At 69.9% G+C, this 15,121-nt stretch overlaps 3 protein-coding genes across 6 annotated transcripts; 1 reads left to right on the top strand and 2 right to left on the bottom strand.

The window, feature by feature from the left end:
- Window positions 1-374: 374 nt before the first annotated feature.
- EBP (EBP cholestenol delta-isomerase) lies at window positions 375-2,384 on the bottom strand. Its single transcript, XM_064475517.1, has 5 exons — window positions 2,276-2,384; window positions 1,804-2,134; window positions 1,235-1,271; window positions 1,012-1,142; window positions 375-920 (listed from the first exon to the last, which is right to left on the bottom strand). Exons 2-5 carry the CDS (start codon window positions 2,105-2,107, stop codon window positions 712-714), a joined length of 681 nt encoding a protein of 226 aa, XP_064331587.1. The 5' UTR covers window positions 2,108-2,134; window positions 2,276-2,384; the 3' UTR covers window positions 375-711.
- A 767-nt stretch (window positions 2,385-3,151) lies between these two features.
- Window positions 3,152-8,868, bottom strand: CCDC120 (coiled-coil domain containing 120). Of its 4 annotated transcripts, XR_010376588.1 has the most exons (10): window positions 8,294-8,432; window positions 8,017-8,106; window positions 7,524-7,630; window positions 7,041-7,148; window positions 6,462-6,639; window positions 5,342-5,383; window positions 5,108-5,270; window positions 4,899-5,006; window positions 4,339-4,729; window positions 3,152-3,473 (listed from the first exon to the last, which is right to left on the bottom strand). XR_010376588.1 is itself a non-coding variant. In XM_064475513.1 (9 exons), exons 2-9 carry the CDS (start codon window positions 8,063-8,065, stop codon window positions 4,390-4,392), a joined length of 1,095 nt encoding a protein of 364 aa, XP_064331583.1. In that variant the 5' UTR covers window positions 8,066-8,106; window positions 8,568-8,868; the 3' UTR covers window positions 3,152-4,389. The 4 variants fall into 4 exon arrangements, 3 of the variants coding, with proteins under 3 accessions (XP_064331583.1, XP_064331584.1, XP_064331582.1); XM_064475513.1 differs by lacking the exon at window positions 8,294-8,432 and adding an exon at window positions 8,568-8,868 and having other exon boundaries at window positions 3,152-4,729; XM_064475514.1 differs by having other exon boundaries at window positions 3,152-4,729; window positions 8,227-8,432.
- A 7-nt stretch (window positions 8,869-8,875) lies between these two features.
- TFE3 (transcription factor binding to IGHM enhancer 3) lies at window positions 8,876-15,078 on the top strand. The gene is made up of 10 exons (XM_064475510.1): window positions 8,876-9,348; window positions 10,605-10,787; window positions 10,859-11,084; window positions 11,663-11,857; window positions 12,083-12,181; window positions 12,717-12,816; window positions 13,257-13,313; window positions 13,406-13,481; window positions 13,626-13,773; window positions 14,136-15,078. Exons 1-10 carry the CDS (start codon window positions 9,221-9,223, stop codon window positions 14,466-14,468), a joined length of 1,545 nt encoding a protein of 514 aa, XP_064331580.1. The 5' UTR covers window positions 8,876-9,220; the 3' UTR covers window positions 14,469-15,078.
- The last annotated feature ends 43 nt before the right edge of the window (window positions 15,079-15,121 follow it).

Raw genomic sequence — 15,121 nt, 5'->3', positions numbered from 1 at the left:
TCCGACCTCAGCGCACTGGGGTGGGCGGGAGCAGCGAAAAAGCTCCCAGCTCTGATTGGCCAGCGCCTAACCCCGCCCACCCATTGCCACAGCAGGTGGCCTCATTTCCCATTGGCCGTGGAGCAGCTGAGGCGGAGCCAATGCATTAGCCACGCCCCCTCCCATGACACCACCCCCGCAGGTGTCAATCCCTGCAGGCCGCACCCCCTCCCATGACACCACCCCCTGTAGGTGTCACTCCCCACCGGCCACGCCCCCTCCCCTGACACCGCCCCTGCAGGTGTCACTCCCGACAGGCCACGCCCCTCCCAGCAGTCCCAGGCAGTCAGGGCCCCCCCCCCCCAGCACAGACCCACCACCCCATTTCCAGCTCCTCCATTTCCAGCCTTTTTATTAAAACCCACCGGACGCTCCCGGTGGCAGGGGTGGGGTCCCCCTGCACCCCCGAGGGTATCCAGGCATCGGGGCCGCCCTCCCCCAGCTCTTGGGGGGTGATGACACACGATCTCCACACTGGGCTCATCCCAAGGGGTCGCAGGTGTCCAGGCAGGCGCCGAATCCTTCTCTGGAGAACTCGGGGACCCCCCCTGTGCCAAATTCACCCCGAGCAGCCCCTTGGGGGGGTGGGTGTGGAGGGCACCCAGGCGCCCCAGCATTGTGGAGGGAGACCCCGGCATCCAGCCGCTGTGAGGGGGCCCAGGGCGCCTGGGCTCAGCGGGTCTTGTGGCGGGGGCGGTCGAAGGCGCGCTGGGCGGCGGCGAGGTGACTGCAAGCGTCGGCCAGGAGGGCCCCAGGCACCAGCACCCACAGCCCGTTGAGCCCCACGAAGTAGCCCCAGAAGTAGAGGGGCCGGGGATCACTGTGGGCCCAGCCTGCCCGCGCCTCCGTGGCGAAGTACAGCACGTCCCCATAGAGCTGCCCTGGACGCAGGAAGGCAGGTGTCAGGGTGGGCTGGGGGCTCCAGGGACCCTCCCAAGCCCACCCCAGGGCACATGGGGGCCCGTGGTGTACCAAGGGAGACCAGGAGCTGCAGGACGTAGCGAGTGGGGTGGTGCCGCAGGAAGGCGAGGAAGGTGAGGAAGCTGAGGGGACCCCAGGCCCAGGCTGTCACAGTCTCCATGGCAACCGTGAAGTCATCACTCCTGTGGGGGGGGGGGGGGAACAGACAGGGGGATCAGCCTGGACACTGAGGTCCCTTGGACACCCCTCTCCCCGCCCGCCACCCCCAACTCACGTCATGTAGCGGCTGTCAGCTTTGGCATATTCCTTCCCTGCGGGCAGCAAGGGGTTGGCAGATGGGATCTGGGTGCCAGGGCAGGGCAGGCAAGTGTCCCACCCCCCCAAAACCCCCAGGGGACCCAGGAAGCACCCACTCCCACACCAGGGCCCTCCCTCACCCAGGTGTGCAGGGAACCTCCTTTACCCCTAAGGGCCCATTAATGCCCCAGGAGACACCCCCCCCAAAAGGGACCCAGGTGACCACGACCCCCCCAAAAGGGACCAGGACCCCTCCCCAAAGGGACCCAGATGACCAGGCCCCCCCGACGGAACCCAGACCCCCCCCTTAGGAGACCCAGGCACCCAGGGGCCTCCCAGCCCCACCTCAGGGCCCTCCCCCACAGCGTATCCCCCTCCCCAGGTGTCCAGAGAACCCCCTTTTCCCTTCAGGGCCCACTAACGCCCATGGGGACGCCCCCGCAAAGGGCCCCAGGTGACCGGGGACCCCCCCCAAAGGGCCCAGGTGACCGGGGACGCCCCCCAAAGGGCCCCAGCCCCCCTGCAGGACCCCACCCCAGTGCTCACAGACGTCGGCCAGCAGCCCGGTGGCGGCGGGCAGTTCCTGGTGCCGCAGGCTGAAGTACCCCTCCAGCACGCCGTGCACCCCCGCGCACATCAGGAACCAGCCCAGGGCCAGCCGGCGGGCGGGGCTCCGCGAAGCCCCGCCCCTCGCCCCGCCCCTCGCCCCGCCCAACACCCAGCCCAGCGCCAGTAGCCCCGCCCCGACCGCTGCCACCGCGCCTGCGCACTGCCAGCCAGGCCGCGTGCTGGCGATGTAGCCCGGCAGCGGCAGCGAGCGTGGCCAGTAGGGGTGCACCGTCGTCGCCATGGCAACGCCGCTACGGTCCTCGCTGCACTGTGGGGGGGGGGAAGGCGGAAACGGGATGAGGAGGGGGGAAGCGGCCTCCCCCTCCCCCCCGCACCGGACGGGGCCCCCCGGTGTGTCCCCCCTGCCCCACGGAGTGCCCCCCCTCCCCTCCCTTCCGCCTCCCGTCACCTCAGCTGCACCGCGCCGCTCTCCCGCACGCCGCCAGGCTCGCCGCCTCTGCCTCCGCCGCGCTGCCTCCCGGCCGGCCAATGCAAGCGCGTTGCTGCCCCGCCGGCCAATGGGAACGCGCCCCGCCCGCCGCCTCCGCCCGCCGATTGGCCGCCCGCGGCGCTGGGGCGATGTGGGGCCAGGGTGGTGGGCGGGCCCTCACTTGGCCGGGGACGGACCGTTGTATTGGGGGCGCGGCCTCACTTGGGGGCGTGCCCCCGGAACAGCGGCGCGCCGTGGGGGCGTGGCCCCGCCCGGGGGGCGTGGCCTACGCCTATAGACCGAGGCTCCCCATGTGCGATGCAGAGCACAGGGCTTCCCGCAGCTCTCGGGGCCTTCCCCGCCACCCACGGTCCCTTTGCTCCCTCCCAGGGCCACGCAGGAGCCCGACGGAACCCCCCGGGCCCTATAGAAGCTGTACAGGCACCCTCAAAACATACAGGGGCCAGATGGCCTCCCCTGGGCTGCACGCAGCCACCCTGCAGGGATATATAGGGGTCACACAGGTGCCTCCCAGGAACATATAGACACACCTGTATGGACCCTCCCTAGAAACATATAGGCTCTTGCAGGGCTCTATAGATGCTTTACAGGTATGTACAGCTGCCAAATCCATATATATACCACACACACTCCCCCCAGAAATATGTAGGTGCCACACAGAGCCCCCCCTGGAATACACAGATCCCCCCAAGAATATATAGGCATCCATCCCCACCCCCAGACCATGCAGACAGCCCCTGGGGACATATGAAATATATAGGGACCCAACCTACTTGGGCAGTGAGGAACCCCAAGTTGGCAGCGTTTCCCCCCACAAAAGAGCCAGGCAAGGTATGGCAGCAGGTCTCTGTATTGAAGCCCACTGTGTTCCCCCCCTCCCGCCAGACCCCTGCTCCCAAGGGGGAGCATGTGACAGGGGCCCCCCAAAACCCACTGCTCGCCAGGAGCAGCTGGGGGGGCCCTGGGTTTGGATCTCCCCCCAAATTCAGAGGAGGGCCCACCCAAATCTGGGGAGCTCTTCCCACACGCAGCAAGGGGGGAGAATGGAGTGATTTGGGGGGTGTGACCCCTTGGGTTTGGGGGTCACACCAGGGTGCCGGGGGGCTGCGGGTCCGTGGTGGGAGGGGGGGCGGCCGTGGGGGTGTCCCCTGAGGCCCTGGGTGAGGGGGGAGCAGGGAGAGAAGGGTCCAGAGGGAATAAAAAGGAAATAAAAGAAATAAAGAGAAAAACACACACACACACAAAAACCCAAAAAACAGGAAAAAGAGAGAGAAGAGAAACAGGAATTAGCTCCCCAAACACAGCCCCTGCCCCCCTCCCCAGATGCCTGGGTCCCCCATCGGCCCTCCCCCCAGGTCCTGGGGATGGGGTGGTCTCCCCCTGGAATTAAGAAAAGAAAAGAGGAAAAAAAAGAGGCAAGGCAAGACAGACCCCCCAAAAGGGCTGGGGGGGAGCCCCAGCATGGGGGAATTGGGGAGGGGGCCCCTGTGGGAGACCCCAAAAGTGGGGCTGCTGGCAGGTTGGGGGGGCTGCTGGGGGACCCTGAATGGGGGCAACTTGGGGGGTTCTGGGGGTGCCCCGTGGGGTGGGGCTGAAGGGGGAGGTTTGGTGGGGGCCAAAGGGGGCACATTCAGGGTGTCCCCCGAGAGAGCTTAGTGAGGCATGAGCAGTCCCCACATGGGAGTGCCCGGTCTGGGGACGTTTAAGGGTCCTTGAAAGATGGGGGCCCCCAAACTGGAGCTATCTGTGCCCCCAAATCGGGGCCTTCCTTGTCCTCAAGGTAATGATGCTTGGGGGTCCCCAATGGGCATGGGGACCCCTGAAGGGGGGACATTCAGGGTCGCCAATGGGATACATACTGATCCCCAAAGGACGGGAGGGTCCCCAAAGGACAGGGGGGTCCCCAAACCAGGGATTTCAGCCTCCCTGGGTGGGGTCTCACATCATGCCCCCAAACCAGGGCTTGCCCCCATGCCCCCCCCTAAAAGAGGGGTGCGCGGTACCCCCAGGGCACCCCATACCTGGGCGCCAGGGCCCCGGCGTAGCTGAGTGAGTGGGGCAGACCAGGGGGGTCACGGCGGCGGGGGGCCCAGGCAGGGCCAGGGGGTGGCAGGCGAGGGCCAGGGGGGGCGGCTGGGGGGGCCCCCGTGTGCCGCAGGTACCAGTCCCGCAGCCCCTCCAGAGCCAGCCACTTCTGGCTGCGGCGCTGCTCGGCTGAGGGGGGGCCCCCCCGGCCCCGGGCAGCCTCGGGGGCACTTTCGGGGGGGCTCCCCCAGTCGATCAAGGCCTCCGAGCTGTTGCTGCGGCGGGTGCGGGGGGCCGGTGGGGGGGGGGCCGGGTGCCGGGGCCCCCCCAAGCTGCGAGTCCTGGCTGCCCGACCAGGGCCGGGGGGGCAGCCCCAGCGCTTCGGGGCTGGGGAGGGGGAGGACAGGGGGTGAGACAGAGGTGCTGGTGTCCCCCAGAGCACCCCATACCCCCCCCACTGCCCTCTGCACCCCCACCCTGCTCCCCACACCCCTTGATTGTCCCATGCACACCCTAAATTGCCCCCCTCCCCGTTCTTTCCCCCCAAAAGGCTCACCGGCAGAGCGGGTGCCCGCGGGCACAGGGGCTGCGAGCCAAGACGGGGGTGGCCGGGACACTGCGGCCCTCGAAGCTGGAGGCGCTGCGGGGCAGGGTCCGTGCCGGGCTGGGAGCCGCAGTGCCCCGTCAGAGGGGAGTGGGGAGACCCCCAGGGGGTTGGATGGGGGTGGGGAAGGGTTTGGGGGGCTGGGGAGGGTGGACACGCACCTGGCAGGGCTGGCGAGGGAGCTGCGGCGGCCAGGTCCCCCTACAGCGGCCTCGGGAGGCCAGGGTGGCCGGCGGTCGGGGCTGCCAGATCCAGCCCGGGGTGGTGAGGGGCGGCTGGCTCCGCTTGGGGGGGGCTTTGGGGGGGGCAGCCCTGGCAGGGCCCCTGTGGGGAGACGCGGCGTGGGACCTGGGTGCCCCCCTGGGGGGATCCCCCCGGGGGACCCATGCACTCACCGTTCTCCAGCGCAGGCAGGTCGCAGAGGGACCCGTTCTCATCTGGGGGAACCAGAGCCAAGGGAGAAGGGTCAGTGCCACTGGGGCCCCCCAAACCGTGCTCTGCCACCTTGGGGACCCACCACAAGGCTACACGCCCCCTCCCAACCCCCCTACCCCAGGCTAGGCCCTCCCCAAAAGCCTCCCCCCTCCCTATCAGTGCTCTGGGGGGACCCCAGCTCCGCCCCCCAGGTGCTCTGGGGATCTCCTGGTCCCAGACCAGCACTCTACGGACCCACAACTCCTCCCCCATATGCTCTGGGGACCCCACATCTCCTGCCCCCGGTGCCCTGGGGACCCCCAATTCCTCCCCATGATGCTCTGGGGACCCCCCCAGCTCCTCCCTGCCAGTGCCCTGGGACCACCCCCGCGCCACTCAGTGCTCCGGGGACCCCCAACTCCTTCCCTTGATACTCTGGGGATCCCCCAGCTCCTCCCCGCCGGTGCCCTGGGGACCACCCCAGTGCTTTGGGGACCCCCAACTCCTTCCCTTGATCCTCTGGGGACCCCCCAGCTCCTCCCCGCCAGTGCCCTGGGGACCACCCCAGTGCTTTGGGGACCCCCATCTCCTCCCCCCGGTGCCCTGGGGACCCCCAATTCCTCCCCATGATGCTCTGGGGACCCCCCCAGCTCCTCCCTGCCAGTGCCCTGGGACCACCCCCGCGCCACTCAGTGCTCCGGGGACCCCCAACTCCTTCCCTTGATCCTCTGGGGACCCCCCAGCTCCTCCCCGCCGGTGCCCTGGGGACCACCCCAGTGCTTTGGGGACCCCCAACTCCTTCCCTTGATACTCTGGGGACCCCCCAGCTCCTCCCCGCCGGTGCCCTGGGGACCACCCCAGTGCTTTGGGGACCCCCAACTCCTTCCCTTGATACTCTGGGGATCCCCCAGCTCCTCCCCGCCGGTGCCCTGGGGACCACCCCAGTGCTTTGGGGACCCCCAACTCCTTCCCTTGATCCTCTGGGGACCCCCCCGCTCCTCCCCGCCGGTGGCCTGGGGACCCCCCCGCCCCTCCCCGCCGGTGCCCTGGGGACCCCCCCGCTCCTCCCCGCCGGTGCCCTGGGGACCCCACGGCGCTCACCGTGCGCGGCGGCGCCAAGCTGTGCGCGGAGCTGCCGGAGCCGCTGGGCCGCCTCGGCCTGCAAGCGTTGGCGGCGGCGGCGCTGCTCGGGGGGCAGCCCCGGGGCGGCCGCAAGGCGCCGGGCGGCCTCCACCACCTGTACCTGCACCGCCACCTCCCGCCGGGCCGCCCGCGCCGCCTGTGGGAGCCGGGACCGGGACGGGGCACGGCGGGGCCGGGGCGGGCCGGGCCGCGGGGACCGCCGTACAGGGGGACATGGGGGCCGCCATGGCGGTACGGGGGCCGGGAGGGGACAGGGGACCGCTAGAGAGGTATGGGGGGGGGGACATGGGGGCCGCCATGGCGGTACGGGGGCCGCAAAGGGACATACCGCGTATGGAGACCGCGAAGGACTCACAGGGGACGCGAACGGACCCCCGGGGTACTGGGGGGCTGCCGTGGGACCCTCGAGGTGTGGGTGACACGCCCCCAGGTGGGACACGGGACCCCGCAGTGGAGGGAAAGGACGTTTTTGGCCTCCCTCCCCGCCCCAGACCCTTGCCCACCCACCCAGTTCCCACCCTGTTCCCACCTGCCTACCTCAGGGGGGGGACCCCGGGGGGCCCCCCCGGCCCGGCGGCGTGGGGGGGGCTGGGGCCTCTCGCCGGGCTCCAGGGGGTACTCAGGGGGCAGCTTTCCTGTCAGCTCCTGTGCACAGTGGGGGGGGCGATGGGGGGCTGGGGGGGGAGCTGGGGTCTCCAGGGGAGGAGGGGGACTGGGAGGGGTGGGGAGGGCCGGGAGTGGGGCTGTGGGTGGGGGGTGCTGTGGTGGTTCTGGGAGGGTCCAGGGGGGGTCCCAGGGGGAGCAGAGAGGTGTGGGGCGTTCCTGGTGGGGCTGTGGGGGGTCCCGGGGCGGGGCTTTGGAAGGTTGGGGGGGAACCCGGGTGAGACTGGGGAGGGTTTGGGGGGGAACCCCGGGGTCAAAGGTCAGGAGTGATTCAGGGTGCCCTGTAGGTGGGGGGGCCCTGGGGGAGGGTGGGGTGGAAGAGAAGGGGTCAGAGGTCAGAGGTCGGGGGTGACTCACGGCCTCCTGCAGGCAGAGGCGCCGCAGCTCCCGCAGGCGCAGCCCCAGGGCCTGGCGCAGCCCCCGCTGCCGCTCCCGCAGCTCCTGCAGCCGCCCCGCGGGCGCCCCTGCGCCGGGCAGAGGTCAGGGGGCGGAGGTCAGGGGGCAGAGGTCAGGGGGCGGAGGTCAGGGGGCGGAGGTCAGGGGGCACCAGGGGCAGGGTTCGGGGCAAAGATGAGGGGTGGCAGGGAGCAGAGGTTGGAGACGCCAGGGCTCATGGTGGGGAGAGGTCAGGGGCACCAGGGGGCAGAGGTCGGGGGCACCAGGAGCAGAGGTTGGGGGGGGGGGGGGGGCACCAGGGGGGTCAGGGGGCACCAAAGGTCACGGGGCACCATGGGGTCAGGGGGACAGAAGTCATGGGCACAGCAGGGTGGGGGGCGGTGTCGCGGGGTCACAGGGCACGAGGGGACGCAGCAGGGTGGGGTCAGGGGTCGGAGGTCAGGGGTGACCGTACCTGCAGGGCTGTAGGTGCCGGGGGGGATGATGTGGCCCCTCACCTCCATGTCGGGGCGGGCGTGGGGCCGGCACCCATCGGCCCCGGGTGCTGCAGGGAGCCGTGAGCCGGGGTGGGGGGCAGGGGGGTACCTGGCACCCGCTGCCCCCCACCCCTGGCGTGCCGGGGCCCCCAGCGGGGGGCAGGGGGCAGGGGCTGCGGCCCCCCTACCTCCTGCCCAGACCCACTTCCCAGCTCTTCCTCCCGCTTCCGCCTGCCCGGCCCCTCCCTCAGGGACCTGGGCATCCGTGTGTCTGTCCTCCCCTCAAAAGGCACCCAGGCGTCCGTCTGTCCATCCCCCCCACCCAAAAGGGGCCCAGGGGTGACCCCTCCCCCTGCCAAAGGGACCCAGGCGTCCAGCCCGGCATGGCCCCGTGTTGGGGGGGGGGGAGGGGGGCAAGGCTCGGATGCCTGGGTCCCCCCGGGGGGGGGGGGCTCCAGCCCCTCCTCCAAACCCCCTGTTTCCCATAATGCCCCGGGGCAGCCCCCCCAACACCCCCCCCCCCTCTTACCGTCACCCAGCGGGTGCTGCTCCGGGGGGTGGCGTGGCCGGGGGGGCTCCCGCCACCCACACGGCTGGGTGGGACCCAGGCGTCCGGGTGAGGGTCAGCCCCACGCACCCCCCCAGGGGACCCAGGCGTCCGGGCAGCCCCCTTCCCCCCGCCCCGGGCTCCGGGGGGACCCAGGCGTCTGGGTGCAGGGGGGTCCTGCTCCCCCCAAAGGGACCCAGGCGTCCGGGCGGGGGAGCGCAGGCCTTCCCGGGGACCCAGGCGTCCGGGCGGGTGTCGGGGTCCCCCCTGCTTCCCCCCCCCCCCCACCTCCGTGATGTCACTTCCTGCCAGCTCCCCCTCCCCCCATCACCCAGCGCTTCCTGCCTCGGCCCCACAGCCCCCCGCTCGGGGCACCGGGACCCCCCCCTGGCCCTACGGGGACCCCCTGAGACCCCTGACTCTCCATAGTGGCCCCCAGCCCCACCGCCCTCACAAGGCCTGGGGAAGCCCCAGCCCCAGGACAATTCACAGACGCCTCCCCGCAGCCCCATAGGGCCTCCCCGGCCCCATAGCAGTTTCTTGAGCCCCATATCGCACCCCCAGCCCCATAGCATCCCCCACCCCCGGCCCCATAGGGAGCCCCTGAGAGGCGCCGTGGGGCGCGGGGGGCGGCGATGTCCCGTGGGGCGGCCGAGGGGGCCCCCGCGCCCCCCGGCCCCCCCCCAGCGCCGCCCCCCGGGCGCCCCACGGTGTATGTCCTGCTGGAGGGCCCCAGCGCCCCTGACACTCTCCGGCTGCTCAGGTAATGGGGGGCTCCGTAGCCCCAGGGGGTGCCCTGGGCACTGCCCCATGGTGGGGCTGGGGGGGGTAGGTTGCGGGATGTGAGGGGGCTGGGGGGGGTTGGCATAGGAGGGTTGAGGAGGTTGAGGGTGTCTTGGGGGTGCAGGAGCGATCTGGGGGGTTGCAGGGGGGATGGGAGGGATTTTGGGGGGTCCTAAGGGGGTTGGGGGATCTGGAGGGATCCAGGAGGGACTGGGGGCTGTGGGTGGGGAGGAATGTGTCCCAAGAGAAGCTGTGGGGGGTTCTGGCAGTGCTGGGGGGCTGTGGGGGGATCTGGGGGCTGTGGGGGGATCTGGGGGGGAACCGTGGGTGATGCAGGGCTGGGAGAGGGATCTGGGGGATTTGGGGGGGATCTGGGGGTTCTGGCAGTGCTGTGGGGCTGGGAGAGGGATCTAGGGGATTTGGGGGGGATCTGGGGGTAAACTGGGTGCTGTGGGGCTGGGAGAGGGATCTGGGTGTGCTGGGGGGAATCTGGGGGGAAACTGGGTGCTGTGGGGCTGGGAGAGGGGTCTGGGGGTGTTGGGGGGGATCTGGGGGGAATTGTGGGTGCTGCGGGGCTGGGAGAGGGATCTGGGGGTGTTGGGGGGGATCTGGGGGGAAACTGGGTGCTGCGGGGCTGGGAGAGGGATCTGGGGGTGTTGGGGGGGATCTGGGGGGGAACTGGGTGCTGTGGGGCTGGGAGAGGGATCTGTGTGTGCTGGGGGGCGGGGGGGATCTGGGGGGGGAACTGTGGGTGCTGCGGGGCTGGGAGATGGATCTGTGTGTGCTGGGGGGCAGGGGGGATCTGGGAGGGAACTGTGGGTGCTGCGGGGCTGGGAGATGGATCTGTGTGTGCTGGGGGGCAGGGGGGATCTGGGGGGGAACTGTGGGTGCTGCGGGGCTGGGAGATGGATCTGTGTGTGCTGGGGGGCAGGGGGGATCTGGGGGGGGAACTGTGGGTGCTGCGGGGCTGGGAGATGGATCTGTGTGTGCTGGGGGGCAGGGGGGATCTGGGGGGGGAACTGTGGGTGCTGCGGGGCTGGGAGATGGATCTGTGTGTGCTGGGGGGCGGGGGGGATCTGGGGGGGGAACTGTGGGTGCTGCGGGGCTGGGAGAAGGATCCGGGGGCGGGGGGATTTGGGGGGGAGCTGTGGGTGCTGTGGGGCTGGGAGATGGATCTGGGGGTGCTTGGGAGGGCCTGTGGGGCTGGTGGGGGCTGACTCCCCTCCCCTGGGGCAGCGTGAGCTCAGTGCTGCCTGAGTCCGGGATCGTGGCTGACATTGAGTGGGAGCCGCCTGGTGGGGGGACCCCCGGGGACACCCCCAGTGACCCCACCGGGGACCCCCCTGGAGACACCCCTGGCACCCCTGCCGATGCCCCCGGCACCTTCTACTGCCTGAAGAGCCAGCCTCTGCCCCAGAGGTACCTGTGACCCCCCAGCCCCCCTCCCTGTCCCTGCGGCCCCCCCCCCCCATTAACACCCTCCTCCGCAGCACCGGGCCGGCCCCCTCATCGGCCATGGCAGCCCCTCCTGCTGCCCCCCCCTCCTCCCGGGTGCTGCTGCGGCAGCAGCTGATGCGGGCGCAGGCACAGGAGCAGGAGCAGAGAGAGAGGAGGGGCCCCCCCGGTCCCCCCCCAGCCCCTGGCCCCTCGCCTGCCATTGCCGTCGGCGCCCCACCGGCCCGGGCGCCCCCCCATGTGCCTCCTGAGGTTCTCAAGGTGAGACCCCTGTGGAAAAGAAAGGGGGGGGATGGGGGCGTGATGGGGTGCTGGAGGATCTCAGGGGGGCTGGTGTGTACTGGGAAGTGGGGGTCCCCAATGGGGTGGGGAAAATGGGGTGTAGGGGGATGTGGGGGGCTCTGGGGGATATGGGGGCCCCAGGGCAGGGAGATGTGGGGAGCTCTGGGGCAGGAGGATGTGGGGGGCTCTGGGGTGGGGGGTTATGTGGGGCCCTGGGTCAGGAGGATTTGGGTGGCTCTGGGGTGGGGGGTTATGTGGGGCCCTGGGTCAGGAGGATTTGGGTGGCTCTGGGGTGGGGGGTTGTTGGAGGCCCTGTGGTGGGGAGATACGGGGGGCTCTGGGGCGGGGGGATGTGGGGGGTCCTGGGGGATATGGGGGGCCCTGGGGCAGGGGGCTGTGGGGAGCTCTGGGGCAGGGGGATGTGGGGGACCTTGGCGCAGAGGGGATATGGAGTGTGGCATGCTGGGATTCAAGGGGTTCTGGGGCTCAGGAAAGGGGGGGCTGGGACCCCCTCAGACCTGACCCCCCTTGGCCCTAACCCCCCCCCCCTCCCCCAGGTGCAGACCCACCTGGAGAACCCCACGCGCTACCACCTGCGGGCGGCCCAGCGGCAGCAGGTCCGGCAGTACCTCACCTCCGCCCTGGGTCGTGGCCCCCCTGGCCCCCCCAGCCCGCCGGGGCCCCCCCCGGCCCCCCCTGCCCCCCACAGCCCCCTCGCCCTGCTCCACATCGGCCCTGGCTCCGAGAAGGAGGTGAGGGATGAGGGAGTGCCTCTGGCAGGGGGGGTGGCACCAGGAGGGGCTGCGATGTCACGTGGGGGGCTGTGATGCAATGCTAGAGCAACGTGATGTCAGCCCTGCAGAATGGGGTGTGGTGCTGGGGGAGGGGCTGTGAAGCGGCGTGGGGGTGGTGAGGCAATCCTCTGACGTCGTACGGAGCTGGGACATGTATTTGTGGTTATCCCCGCTCTCATGCAGATTGATGACGTCATCGATGAGATCATCAGTCTGGAATCCAGCTATGATGACCTGCTCAGCTTCGGTCCAGCCGAGGGTGGCCTCCAGCTCCCAAACACGGTGTGCTGCCCCTTTAAGGGACTTGGGGGGGCGGGGAGTACCACCAGCAACGCCCCTTTTGCTTGGGCGGGGGGGGGACACGGCTCGTCCAAGCCCTGCCCCACATGCCTCATTGGCTGGGCCTATGGACGGCAGCTGGGGGGTGTGGCTTCTCCTAGCCCCACCCATCAGAGCCACAGGGGGCGTGGCCTCCACCCCACATAAGGCAGTAGCAGGTGGGACCGGTTGCCATATAAGGGTGGGGGAGTGCTGGGGGTGGGGCCTGAGAGATGGGCGCGGCCTGCCACCCAAACTGGATGGGGAGGGCGTGGCCTGTTCAAGGGGGTGGGCCCAAGATGGGCACAGGCATGGGTGTGGTTACCTACAGGAGGCGTGGCTTGGATCGGTGTGGGTGTGGCCTCAGCACCTGTGGGCGGGGTCTGCTCACCCAGCCTGGCCAAGGGGGGAGATGGAGGCGCTTGGTGGGAAGGCGTGGTTTGGGCGGGGTGGGTGTGGTCTGTGGGGGCACGGCCATGCTGACCCCACCCCCCACCAGCTGCCCGCCCCTGCACCCCTCCTGGAGGTGTTCAGCCCCCCACCGGGTGGCAGCAGTTCCTGCCCCGCCGAGCTGCCCCGCGTCAAGGCTGAGCTCTCCGGTAGGGGGTCCTGGGGCACCCTGGGGGTGTCCCCATGGGGCTGGGAGGGGGCCCAAGGGGTCCTGCGGGGTGTAGGGTTCCCTGGGGGAGGTCCTCGTGGGGCTGGAGGGCGCCTGGCAGGGGTCACTATGGTGGGGAGGTGTGGGGTACGGGAGAGCCCTGAGGATCGCTGTGAGGCGGGGAGGGGGCTGTGGGGCAGACAGGGGCCAGGGAATCCATGAGGAGGCCCTATAGCACGGGGAGGGTCCAGGGGTTCCCTGTGTGGTAGGAGAAGTTGAGGAAGTCCTTATAAGGTGAGGAGGGTCAAGGGGGTCCCTGTGGGATGGAAAGGGTGTGGGGGAGTCCCTATAGAGCAGCGAGGGTTCAGCGGATCCCTGTGGAGTGGGAAGGGTTGGGGTCCTGCCTTGGGGGGGGTTCAATGACTGTTTTCCTGCCCCCAGAAACGGAGGCGAAGGCGCTGCTGAAGGAGCGGCAGAAGAAGGACAACCACAATCTGAGTGAGCTGGGGGGTAAAAGAGGTGGGGCCGGAAGGGCCTGGGGTCCCAGCAGGGGCCACGGCAGGGCTGACACGTTCCCCCTCCACCCACAGTCGAGCGGCGCCGACGGTTCAACATCAACGACCGCATCAAGGAATTAGGGACCCTCATTCCCAAATCCAACGACCCGTGAGTGGGGGGGGACACCGCTCCCCAGGGGAGCCCGGTATCTGGGTGGGTGCTGGGGACCCGTGCGGGTCCTGGGAGGGACCCTGGCATCTGGGGTCCCCATGGCAGGCGCCAGCGGGACCCCAGGTGTCCCGATGCCGGCAGGGAGATGCGCTGGAACAAGGGCACTATCCTGAAGGCCTCAGTGGATTATATCCGCAAGCTGCAGAAGGAGACACAGCGTTCCCGTGAGCTTGAGCTGCACCAGCAGCGCCTGGAACAGGCGAACCGCAGCCTCCAGCTCCGTGTCCAGGTCTGGGGTTGTTGGGGTGGGGGCCCTACAGGGTTGGGGAGGAGGTTTATGGAGCTGGGAAGGTCGGAACTGGGGATCTGCAGGGCTGGGAGGTTCTGTGAGGGCGGGGGGCTCTGGGGTCAGAGGGGGGCAGACTGGGGGGGTTGGGGTCTTTATGGGGCTGGGATGCCTAGAAGTGGGAGGCTGTGGGGTTGTCAGCTGGTGGGGATGCCTGTGGGTCGGGGGGAGAAGGACCAGGGGAATGGGGGTGTTACTGGGGGGCTGTTTGGGCTGTGCTGAGTCTGGGGGGATCTGTGGGACTGGGGAGTGTGTTAGGGCCCTTGGGTCACTGACACCTCCCCCCCCACCCCCTGTCCCCCCAGGAGCTGGAGCTGCAGGCACAGTTGCACGGGCTCCCCCTGAGCCCTCCAGCGGCTGAGGGGGGGTGCGAGGAGGCCCCCGGGGGGCCCCCCTTTCCCCCAGGGGGCCCCCCCACTCCCCAGTGTCTCCTGGACCTGGCACTGGCCGACGACCTACCCCCTGGGCTGGGCCTGCCCCTCGGCCTGGGGGGGGCTGAAGGGAGCTTGGATGACATTCTGATGGATGATAGTGGGGGGCTGTCGCCCCTCGGCCCCCCAGGCGCCCTCCTTGCCTCCCCCGGCCCCTCCCGTGCCTCCAGCCCCCGCAGCAGCCTCAGCATGGAGGACGAGTCCTGAGCGCTGCCCCTCTGAGGACCCTTGGGCGCCACCCTTTTAAGGACCCTCCCCGCCACATGCCCCTTTGAGGGACCCCCTCACACCCCAGAGCCCCCCCCCCACCCCCAACACCCTATTGCGTGTTTCAGGTGGGGGCCACAGGGTTCCATCTGAAGGCCTTTAAAAGGGGCGAGCCCTTCTTAAAGGTGGCACTGACCTTTTCAGGTGTTGGCTCTGTGTTGCCCTTTTAAGGCGCCGTTTGGTGGGGCCCTTTAAAGTCCCTCGGCTGGGCATGGCCCTTTTAAGGGGTTGGCCCCAATTAGGTGTGGCCCTTTTAAGGTGTCTCCTCAGCCCCGCCCCAGGGGAAAGCCCCGCCCTTCAGGGAGAGCCGTCCCCGCCCCCGGCTGGCCCAGCCCCTTCCCAGCTCTCCCTCAACCAGCGGGCTCCTGGGGGCTGGGCCCTCAGGCACAAAGCCCCGCCCTCCCCGCTGTCACTCACACGCCCCGCCCACCGCATTAACGCCTCCGTTCCGCCCTCGTTCAGAGGCCCCCCCCACCGGCCCCACTTAACAGGGGCCGCTCACCCCGATTTTGTACGGAAATTGTGGGAAATAAACGTTTGTTACCGCGGAGCCTATGGACTGTATAGGAGCTGGAGAGCCCCTGTAGCGCTCG

The sequence above is a fragment of the Phalacrocorax carbo genome, chromosome 29 (genome assembly GCF_963921805.1).
Source record: "Phalacrocorax carbo chromosome 29, bPhaCar2.1, whole genome shotgun sequence".
NCBI lineage: Eukaryota > Metazoa > Chordata > Aves > Suliformes > Phalacrocoracidae > Phalacrocorax > Phalacrocorax carbo.
The sequence above is the reverse complement of the archived record's forward strand: the minus strand, read 5'-3'. Positions and strand labels throughout refer to the sequence as shown.

What these genes read in the sequence shown, in the direction of transcription:
- CCDC120 (XM_064475512.1), bottom strand. Translation starts at nt 8,423, where the DNA reads ATGCCGGGCTGGACGCCTGGGTCCCTTTGGCAGGGGGAGGGGTCACCC. An exon ending in GCCTCTGCCTGCAGGAGGCC is followed by an intron (nt 7,149 to 7,523) that starts GTGAGTCACCCC and finishes CACTGTGCACAG; the next exon opens with GAGCTGACAGGAAAGCTGCC. An exon ending in CCCGGGGTCCCCCCCCTGAG is followed by an intron (nt 6,640 to 7,040) that starts GTAGGCAGGTGG and finishes CGGCTCCCACAG; the next exon opens with GCGGCGCGGGCGGCCCGGCG.
- EBP (XM_064475517.1), bottom strand. Translation starts at nt 2,107, where the DNA reads ATGGCGACGACGGTGCACCCCTACTGGCCACGCTCGCTGCCGCTGCCG. An exon ending in GCTGACAGCCGCTACATGAC is followed by an intron (nt 1,143 to 1,234) that starts GTGAGTTGGGGG and finishes CCCCCCCCACAG; the next exon opens with GAGTGATGACTTCACGGTTG. An exon ending in GCAGCTCCTGGTCTCCCTTG is followed by an intron (nt 921 to 1,011) that starts GTACACCACGGG and finishes TCCTGCGTCCAG; the next exon opens with GGCAGCTCTATGGGGACGTG.
- TFE3 (XM_064475510.1), top strand. Translation starts at nt 9,221, where the DNA reads ATGTCCCGTGGGGCGGCCGAGGGGGCCCCCGCGCCCCCCGGCCCCCCC. An exon ending in GCCCTGGCTCCGAGAAGGAG is followed by an intron (nt 11,858 to 12,082) that starts GTGAGGGATGAG and finishes GCTCTCATGCAG; the next exon opens with ATTGATGACGTCATCGATGA. An exon ending in CGTCAAGGCTGAGCTCTCCG is followed by an intron (nt 12,817 to 13,256) that starts GTAGGGGGTCCT and finishes TCCTGCCCCCAG; the next exon opens with AAACGGAGGCGAAGGCGCTG.